General features: G+C 45.2%; 1 protein-coding gene across 1 annotated transcript; it reads right to left on the reverse strand.

Moving 5' to 3' along the window:
* Positions 1-8,663: 8,663 nt before the first annotated feature.
* LOC149327967 (heat shock protein 30-like) lies at positions 8,664-9,819 on the reverse strand. The gene has a single exon (XM_089564144.1). The coding sequence runs from the start codon at positions 9,629-9,631 to the stop codon at positions 9,050-9,052; it is 582 nt and encodes a 193-aa protein (XP_089420270.1). The 5' UTR covers positions 9,632-9,819; the 3' UTR covers positions 8,664-9,049.
* Positions 9,820-10,845: the final 1,026 nt, after the last annotated feature.

Below are 10,845 nucleotides of genomic sequence, written 5' to 3' on the forward strand. Positions count from 1 at the left end.
TGTTTTTTTTACTGTTGATGAAAAAAAATGTGGAGTGAAATGAGGCTAAACAAGTTTTCAGTTATAAAAACTGCCAGCTAGTATTGCCGTACAATGTGCAGTTGCCACCGAACGTAGCTGCGTGACTAAAGCCAGAAAGGGAACTGGCAGATATGTTTCTCGACTGCCCTACATGCGGCGTCTTTTCATTCTTAGTTTATCTTTGCGCAGAAAAGATACATAAAATTAAAGTTGATGTTAGCAACGGGACTGTAAGCCGATGGCTAGTCACGGATCCACGGCAAAAAAGCAATATTTCGTGCAGGCAGTTGACTATGGTTGCAACATTTGAGCATTTATGTAGTAAAGTGTGGGGCGCTTGCTGTTATAATAAGTGTCATTTTATAGCGGTTGCAATGTTGGAGAGGTGCTTAATGCTCAGTAAAACGACACACTGCACACTTTAGCGATGAATAATGCTACTGTTTACGTCTGTACAATTCTGTGCTATACGTAGATAGAGATTACGGTTATTACTGTGTCTAGTGTTACACGAAGGATGTAGCAAGATACAAGAATTATGAGGTGCACTTATTTATTTATTTATTGCAAGTACCTACGGCGCCCATGAGGCATTATTGTAGGGGGGATATTCCTACCTACAATAACACATGCAAAGAAGATATTGGGAAACATGTCAGCAAGGATAACAAAACACACCGGCGGCATGTGGTTGTTTTTTCTTCTGCTTTTCTAATCAATTAGCTTTAAGCGAAAACATATTCAGTAATGTTCTTACTTGAGCAACACCACAAAAAAAATAAAAAAAAAAATCCCCTGTGCTCCTTGGTTTCAGTGGCTGTTGGCTTCTCTCATATTTATAACGAGCCCCTCATCCCCCTTCCCTTGTTTGCTTAAAACACACTAAAAGAAGGCTAAATGAGTTCACAAGTAGTATGAGTGATAACACATCAGCACAGGGCTGGTAAACGCACGAGACGTGGAAGAAATAGATCACATCATCATTTAAACAGCACTTTGTGAATCAGGTGCACAAACCACATGACAGCTTATTCCAGTCCAGAATTGTGTAAGAGAAAAACGAATACTGAAATGAATTAATGCGGCAATGAAAACTCTTAATATTTTTCGTGTTGTCTAGTCTATCCGAAATGTAATATGGCTGCATTAGATAAGTGCTCTTATTAATACCGGCACAATCATTGTAAATGCTGTGCAAGAACTTCAGCCTGCAGACTTTTCTTCGTATTGCCAAAGTCTTCCACCCAATGCTGTTCACGAACAGTGCAGTCTTGTAATTGCGAGTAAAATGAAAAGGCATGATGCTAAGGTGTTCGTTAAGTGGTTCTGATGACGAATGCCAAGGTACCGATGCTGATATTATTAGTGGAGCCCCATGACTGAATGCAGCATGTTACATGACAATGAACTAACTGAAAGAAATGCTTTCGTGCGTAAATAATGTAGTGCAGGTGAAGGTTTATTTCTTGCGCAGTGTTTATAAGGGAGGAGTCTAATAGATTCACCTAAAGTTAATTCTAAATACTTGTATCTACCAAATATTGACCAAAAGGTATTCCTCCTACCTCTAGTGCACATTGTTTAAGCACCTGTGGCCTGTCAGAGGTGAAAACTGGAAACCTATTTTTCCTAATGTTCCTAATGTTAAGTAACAGCTTGTTGTCTATAAACGATTTCATTGTGTTCTGCACCTCGGTATTTGTAACAATCTAGGCTTCTTTTACTTAAGAGATATGTTACAATGCGACCTCTGTCACTGGCGTATAGAACTGGCTGTGCGCACTGAAGGGAATTAGAGTAGTCCCTTATAAATATCTAACAAAATACGAAAATGGGGGGCCAAGAACCGAACCCTGTGCCACTACAATTTTAACTTTTTTTAGTGGAGACTCGTAGCCCTTATCTTCTAAGCATTATCTTCACATTTTGAGTACGATTAGTAAATAGCTTATTAAGAAAGCAATCATGAGCCCACAGAAACCGCATTGTTCTAATGTTAATAATATGTTACTATCTGCTGAGTCAAAAGGTTTTCGGTCTAGGATCATGCCTAATCTAGTTTTGTCATTGTTAAATGCACTATTATCTATTACTACCGCTGAAAGTACTACTACAGCCACAGAATGATATAATTACGGAAGCAATGCTGACTGGGCGTAAATACCTCCTATCTGTTAATAAATTCTGGTATTCTCTTAGCTACTAACTTCTAACGCGCCATCTCGAGAACAATGATTTCTTTTTCCCACGCCAGGACGGATTCAGAAAAGGGTTTTCCTGTGATACACAACTAATTGAACTTACCAGTGATTTATTCAAGAACATGGATGAAAACTACCAGACTGACTGCATATTCATTGACTTTTCCAGAGCGTTTGACCGTGTTGCCCATTGTCGCCTTATAGCTAAAATATCGTCGCTTAATTTAGACTCGCTAACTGTCTCCTGGATCCGGAACTTCATATCTTTTCGTAAGCAGTTCACGGTAACAAACAACTTTTCATCACCCCTTAGTGACGTCACTTCTGGCGTCCCTCAGGGAAGTGTTCTCGGTCCCTTATTATTTTCAATTTTCATACATGACCTGCCATCGCATCTTATATCATCAGTTCGACTGTTCGCCGATGACTGTATAATTTATCGCCAAATCCGCTCAACCACTGACCATGCAATTCTTCAGCAGGACCTTGAATGTGTAACTAACTGGTGCACATCATGGCAAATGACACTTAACACTGACAAATGTAAAATCATGACAGTTAGCCGGAAGCATTCAAACTCGCTCTTCACTTATTCCCTTAACAGTGTCACACTATCCCGCACGTCTTCCTATAAATACCTTGGCGTTTATCTGACTTCTAATCTTTCTTGGGCGGAACATATTCAATGCATAACTGCCAAAGCATCGCGCACGCTTGGCTACCTGAAAAGAAATCTTCATAGCGCACCTGTTTCTACCCGCAAGCTAGCATACTTAACATTTGTTCGTCCCCAACTAGAATATGCATCAGCCACCTGGTCACCACATCAGGCTTATTTAATTCATTCACTCGAAGCAATTCAGAACCGCGCAGCGCGTTTTATTTCTCACGACTACAACCGTCATTCAAGCGTAACAAGCATCAAGTTATCTTTATCGCTAACAAGTTTACAGACACGTAGGGATATCGCACTTCTTTGCTTACTACAGAAACTAATTTACAGTCGTCACGCGTCCACACTGCCACTTACACGCCCAATGCGCACTTCACGTCGCCTACATAATAACCTTAGCTTCCAACGTCTATTCGGCCGAACACTCGCGTTTAATTCTTCTGCTTTGCCACGTGCTATCAAGTGTTGGAATGGCCTTCCGGATTGCATTGCTACCATACGTGACCCATTAATCTTCAAAAACGAATTGACCACCTTCATGCATCCATGATATTGTACATAAATTGTGTTCGTATGTGTTGTTAAATCCATGCAGTGCCGCTATTTGTTTGCTGTTTTTCCTCTGTGTCAATATATTACGGTTTTTTTTTCAAGTACGGTGTAATAATTGTTTGCAGTCCAATGTATTTAATATTGTTTACTTTTGTTCTTTCCACTTTGTACCATCTTTTGTCTGCTAAATATTGTAACCCCTCCCCTCACACAATGTTCCAAGTGTGGAACCTGTGCGGTATTTGTATAAATAAATAAATAAATAAATAAATAAATAAATAAATATAAATAAATAAAAGAGTTTTCATGTATGATAACATAGCATTCGGATCATCCGCTTTGTTGCAGGTGTTACCCTCCCAATTTTCAACTGTTCGAGGTAAACCCCTGTTAAGAATGATTGAAGATACGTTTCTGAGACGTGACATAGAGCATCAATGTTTCCCTTTAGTGAGTTTGGCAATATTTCATCATAAGCCACGGCCTTATTTGCTTTCATTTGGCGAGTGTCGCCAGTTAAATGCTGTGCGGCAGGTTCTTTGAATACAAACGTATAGCTAGTGTTTGTGGCAGAGTTGTACAGTATGAAACACTAGAGGGAGACAAAAACTTGCTGCCTATTTGAATAAAGTCGCAAAATGTTTCAGTCAGGTCTGCGTGATAAGTGCTTAAAAACTGTAAAACGGTGTGTTGGGTGAATCATGTTCTAAAAGAGCTGATTACACGCCATATCACTTTAGAATCCCATTTTTCTTTGGAGATAAGTTTGCTGTAGTACTGCTTTTTGTTCTTATGGATTAATAGGAATGAAAGGTTTCGAACTATTGTGTATGGTTTTTTGTATTAAAGATTTTTTTTTTGTATTTTGCTTCGAATTGTAATGCCAGAGCTAATCTTTTGATTTTAGTTACTCCTAGTATTGAATCAGCCATCCGGGGATAGATGGGAAGAGTAAAATACGCTGTTTTATGAGTAATGGGTTTATACTAACTCAGCCTAATTTTAGCGTCGAGAAGCTTTTCTTAAGCTGCATCCACTTCGTCGTCATACATTTCCAGAACGTTCTTTTTCTGAAGCAACGCTCTCGTTTTTTGGTAATAACATTTCAGTTCACTGCCGGCGGTAGTGTTACCCAAACGAGGAGCGAGGTCAAGGGATGTGAAGATGGGATTGTGGTCACCAATGGACTCTGATCTTTCATCAGCCTCTACATGCTCGGTTAGGAGAAAGGACGTAGGTGTTATCCTTGTCGCAACAAGTAGTACATGATTTTTGAAGCCGTGGGACGACGCCAAATTCTAGTGCTCACTGTTCCCTCGAACGCCTGTGTTAATATCAAATCTCTAGCTATTGTTACCCTTCTGTGTGCATTCGAAGTCTTCCAGTATTTCTTTCGTTTTGTCCCTTCTTGTCTGTGTCTTAGTGCGCGCTGTTCCGGTGAAAATGAGTTACCAACTTGCCCAAGCATCTGTTTTAACGAATCAGCAGCGCCCTCAGCAGTGGTATATTTTCACCGACTCAAAAGCTGCCCTCCAAGGCTTACAAGCTGCTCTTCGCCGTGGAGCCCATGAACAACTGGTCGCGGAAATTCGACAACTACATCACTCTGCCATCAATACAGCACATGACATTATCTACCAATGGCTACCGGGGCACAGCGGCATAGCAGGCAATCACCGCGAACTGCTCACCACGACAGCGATTTTGTGTCGATCCCCATTTCGAGATCAGACGCAGCGGGCAGCCTTCGCGCACTTACGCGGGACATCAGGATTGCCGCGTGGAATTCCGGCCAATTTTTCAATTCACGTTTAAAATCCTTGGACCCCGACCAGAATCTCTGGCTTCCATCCTGCCTACCACGACTTGAAGAAGCTTTGCTCTGTCGCCTGTGGCTTGGTGTAGCTTTCACCAACCATTACCCTTTATTAATCGATATGGCTGACAGCCCTGCATGTGCCATCTGCGGGTATGACGAGACTGTATCCCACATTCTTTGTGACTGCCCTGCCTACAGCGCCAAAAGGCAGTCCCTCAGCCGTGAGCTGGAGCGTCTAGATCCACGTCCACTGACGGAAATGAAGATTCTCGGCCACTGGCCGCGGCGCTCGTCCGCGGTGAAGGCCTCCAAGGGACTGCTCCGCTTCTTGCGAACTTCTGGCCTGCATGATAGGCTGTGACTTCAACGAACACTGGCTTCTTAGAATGACTTCAATTTTCTGCTACTCTCCTTTCTCTTTCTTTTTTTATCCCCTCACTCCCTTCCCCCCGTGTAGGGTAGCAAACCGATTATTCTTCCGCTTAACCTCCCTGCCTTTCCTCTTCTACCTCTTCCTCCTCCTTCCATTTTGTACAGAAATGTTGGTAGTCGTGAATGCGGTGGTCAGCGTATAACGCGACACTGCCTTTTACTTCAAGAGATGGTATCTCATATTGTATTTCGATAGTTGCTGCGCGGCGTTTTATTTTCTATGTGAATGTGTGTGATATCTAGAGCCGCGCACCTCGTCCTCTCGAGAAATTTAATGTTAGCAACATTTATGAATTATTTTTTTAACATTCAAGTTTCTAACAAAGTAATTATGTCATATTGAACATTCCTCTGAATTATCATAGATGATATTGACTCAGGAATTGTTAATATTGAACTGATACTCGCGGCGACACAGTGAAGCAATTATAGTTTACAAATTTACTACACCCGGCGGTGGTCTGCCAATACTGCTATCCTCTAATAGATTTTCCCGAACTTCAATTTCGCGCCTAGCACTTTCTGAAGAACCTGTCGTGGTGGCTCAGTGGCTATGGAGTTAGGATGTGGGTCACAATTTCGCGGGGTCGAATCTCGACCATGGCGGCAGCGTTTTGATGGAGGCGCAATGCAAAAAACGAGCGTGTGCTGAGCATTGTCAGCGCACCTTAAAGAACAACAACTAGCCTACTACTGGTTTGCTGTCTGGTGGTCTGCCCACGTTTTCAAGCGCTACAAGTTTCGTCGTGACGAAACAACTCGCATGAAGAGGCACCCTGATCAGGGCGTAAACTAATCCGGAGCCCTCCATTATGGCGCCCTTCATAGCGCCTGTCAAACCAACTTGCCCAGCAACACACCCTGCTTCATAGCGCATATGTCGCTTCGGGACATCAAAACCATACCATATTGTCTGATAGAGTCTTAAAATAGCTCATTCCATGCCACAGTCGCAGATTGTAGTGCTAGAAATGACTCCGTCTGAAATACTATTTAAAGGCCGCTTACTGTTCGGAAAAGAGTCAGCTCGTGCCTGTCGTCCCTTCACTTTCAGTACGGCATTGACTCGAAGGAGCACCCTCACTGGTGCCAGCATAGAGCTAGCCAACACGTGACTTCCGAGCGCCGCCGCACATCCCACGGCAGTGACGTGCTCTCTCCATACTGCAGACTGCTTTCTGTCGCGCACACGTCGCGCGTGACGTGTGCTCCGAGGGCGTTGCAGGGCGGCCTGCCTGACTTGTTGGCTTCAGCATACAGGCCACAGCCAGGGCCAAAATTAGGCGCCGCATACTTTGCTGCAAAAACATTTGCAATTAGACTTACTGCTGCGGAATGTCTTCATTTCTCGTTTTTCAAACATGGTTACAACAGTTTATCACTGAAAACTTGATATCTTAAATTCGGCTTTCATAAGGGACTCTTCAGTATGGCTGCGCATGCTCTTGTCTTCTACGTTGTGTTACGGTGCGATGCGCAAACAGTGTTCCTTTATTATGTTGTCGCTATGAATCAAGACCTACCTGGGCGTTCAGATGAACCATTGGGTGTGCAGATATGTTTCCCTGGATGCTTTTCAGTCGGCTCATTCTGTGCGGCGCGTTCCCGAATACGTCCCAAAAGGGGAGCACACACGATGTTCGTATAGGATAAAGAAACACCACTGTGAGTATGTGCAATTCCGAATGATGTTCCGAAAGTCAGCGGGATCGCGCTCAGCTCAGCCACATAGTTCCTTTCGGTGGGGCTCCCCCTTTACAGCTGGCAAAATGAATGGTCCATGGAGCGAGGACTGCCCAGCTCATTCTGACATAGCACACGCTGCGAAAGCAAGCAAGGCGCGGAAGAAGATCGCAGTACTAAAGATCGTCAAGAAACAGTTAATGAATCATAGAAATGAACGTAGCAAAAACATTACTGTTGTTTATAATCGAAGGTAAGGTTAACATTAAACGTCACTTGATTTTTACCGCACTTGACTGAGATCAGCTCTTTGGAAAAAAATTGTGACAGGCTTTTTGAGATTAGACACCAGAACTAAATATAACACATACCTCTATATACACCTATAAAGACATATAAAGAGGGCACCATTTTTTTAACCGTTTACATATTTTGTTTTAAAAACACAGATACGCCGGCACGACCTACGCAGGTCAACTGTGTAGCAAGGTGGACATTGTGTACGTTGTAAAGCGCAGCATTTAAATAATGAGCTAAAGTAAGTAATAAACTTTTTATTTTTGACTTTAGTGGGCAAGTTTATAATGCCATATTGAGGACTATCAATAGAGATAAATATTCTTTATGTGCAGTGTGGTTTGAAATATGGAACGTCAAAAATTCACGTTTGAAATCTGGTTGAGTTGGCTTGTCTGCGTTGCACATTAAAGAAATGGTGTCGCTCGCATTTAAAATACCGTAAATACATATGTCTTTTGGGTCACTTGTCATATAAAAGCACTTAACGTGATTTCGACGACAGTTTTCCGTGCAGAGACACCAGTTGATAAATATGCAGCGTGGGAAAGCCAACTCATGTAGATTTAAAATGCGTAATTTTGACATTAAATTTTCGAAACCACATTGCGGACAAATAAAGCTTAAAAACAAGTCTCACCTTCTGTGTTGAGGGCCTTCAGTTTCGCATTATAACGTTGCCTGCGAAGGTTAAAAAAAAGTTGGCTACGTAATTTCTGTTTTAAAGTCTAATTATTGCTCTATCACAAATGTAATGTGCGTCTTGCTGTACAGCGTACGTTCGCAGATCGCACCGACGTATCTCTGACAGTTTTTTAAGTCGGTTGACGGTTAAAAAAATTCACACTTAATAAGGTAGGTATGTCGTTTTCTAAATATAAGAGTTGAACCCCGATGTAAGCAACCAAGGGCAGCAAGCACCGAACACACAGAGGCATGTGACATCGGCGCTGGCTGCCCTGGACAGAGAAACAGACACACTTGGTCAGGCAGTAAATAAACAACTTCATTGCTCGCAGACGGGTGCGAGTGTACAACGACGTACAAAAGAATTGATGGCAGCCACAATAAACGAACATAATACGTCAAAAGAGAAAACCACAAGACGCCGCAACAGCGATTGCTACAGCGCGAGCTTCGCCCATCGCTATTCGGCGTGGATCGTGCAGAGCCGATCGCGGCTGTCTAGAGAGTTCTACTACCTATCGAGGTGAGGTCACTGAGACCATCAACCAGAGTAGACGCTTTCGCTGGAAACGTCCCTTTAAGAAACAAGCGGCAAAATTTTCTGATAGCCGGCAGTGAACCAGTCCGACCATGGAGCATGCCAATGTTCTCTAGACGAGGCTGACCGACGTCCGCCGCTGGCGTTCATCGCTCGACGGGCTTGGCGCCGCCGAAGTTGTCACGGCTCACGCTGCGCTCGATCTCGCAGCGCACGGGAATAAGGTACTCGACGCCCTGGCTCTTCTCCACGGGAAGAGGGATCTGCACGATGAGCTTGTTCTCGGGTGTCAGCTTGCATGCGATCTTCTCGACGTCGACGCCCTCGGGCAGCACCACGTTCCTCTTGAGCTCGCGCCTGACGGTGGTGTCCCCTTCGCTCTTCTCGTTGAAGGCGCGGATGGTCATGTTGCGGCCGACGGCCTTCAGTGAGATGTCGTCAGCCTTGAAGCCTTCGACGTCGAGCTCCACGGAGATCTTGTCCTTGTCGTCGCTGGGCAGCACTTTGACTTCCTTGACAATGCTCTGCTGGCGCTCGGGCCTCGGCGGTCCGCCGCTGGAGCCGAGCAGCTTGTGCTCGGGGAACATGTCGTCCAGGTAGCGCATGCAGTCCGGGAACTCCTTGGCGAAGTCGTCCATCTGGCGCCGCACATCCGCGGCGCTGGAGCCTTCGAAGACCCGGTGCACCTTCTTCACCTCGGTGCGGGTCTGGGTCGTGGCGCTCGACATCTCCAAGCTGTGCGGGAGGGAACTCGCTGCTCGGACGTCTGGAGTCGACTGAGCGCGGGAGCACTGGCGGCACGTTCTGCGCTCGTCGCGAGGCGATATATGTCTTGGCTCGTTGGCCGTCCCTTTCTTGCTTTCTTTCGGAGACTTGCTCGCCCACTGAGAGCTTTGGCAGGCTCGCGTGTGCGCGCGGTGGTTTCAGTTTTATTTATAGCGTTACCGGCGCCGAAAGGAGGCGGGGAAGGTGGCCCGCGGCGGGTCGCTTCCAAAAAAGCCGGCCCTCCCTCGCAACTTTTGCGCGCTTTTCATTGCTTTCCTGCTATTTTCATGCGCAAGAAGCTCCTTGGCCGTTACTTCATCGCCGACAGCGCTGCGCGTCTGCGGCGGCCATCTTGGATGCGGCGCCGAAAAGTGACGAACAACGGAATAATCAGCCTCCTCGCAGCCAAGGGAGTCAGGGCCATGTCATCGCTGTGACGTCACACGCACTCTGTGCGCGCCACGAGAAAGAAAAGCGGTCGTCCGGCGCATGAGTCACGAGCCCCCTTCGAGCCATGGGTGCGAAAAACGTGAGGGCCAGTTATGAGACAAGGAGACGCGACCTGCTTTTGTTTCCAGGGCGGAGATTTACGACCCCATTTTTTTCCGCGACGCGTCTCGGCGTTCGCGGGGCGGGACGTGATAGTGAGCTGCAATGAGCCTGTCAGTCACTCAGCACGCGTGGGCGCAGTTGAGAAAATATTTTCAGAACGAAAGATGACCTCGATGCAAGTGCCGCTGTCGACGCAAGCGTAACCGCTCACATTCGCACTCTGCCGGAACACGAACGTCATGAGGTAAGAAGGGGATCACTAGAACGCTAATCCTCTGTTCATGGAGAATTAAGAGGACAGCGGAAAATTTGTTTTGCTTCCGCGCACGACCATGCACAGACGACTTTCGGAAGCCTTCACATAACCAGAAATTTCGGACAAGCGTGTTTTTCAAAAGGAAGCTCTTATCAACGCAAATTTTTCATGTATGGTAAGATTCTACTATAGCGACCAAGATATCCGCAGATGTCCCCTCGGCAGGCTTGCATTTTTTTTTGCTACACACGTTTTCCAAGCGTTCCCCATTCGCTTTCTATGGCAGTCTTAGCTAGTCGATACGAGTGATGGACAAACTTCAAAAAAAAAAAAACATTTTGCTGCGCAACAGAAGAACGGACGATTACC

This window comes from Amblyomma mixtum, chromosome 10, assembly GCF_055824585.1.
Source record: "Amblyomma mixtum isolate Tamu chromosome 10, ASM5582458v1, whole genome shotgun sequence".
Classification (NCBI taxonomy): Eukaryota; Metazoa; Arthropoda; class Arachnida; order Ixodida; family Ixodidae; genus Amblyomma; species Amblyomma mixtum.

Coding starts and splice junctions, on each gene's coding strand:
- LOC149327967 (XM_089564144.1), bottom strand. CDS start 9,631: ATGTCGAGCGCCACGACCCAGACCCGCACCGAGGTGAAGAAGGTGCAC.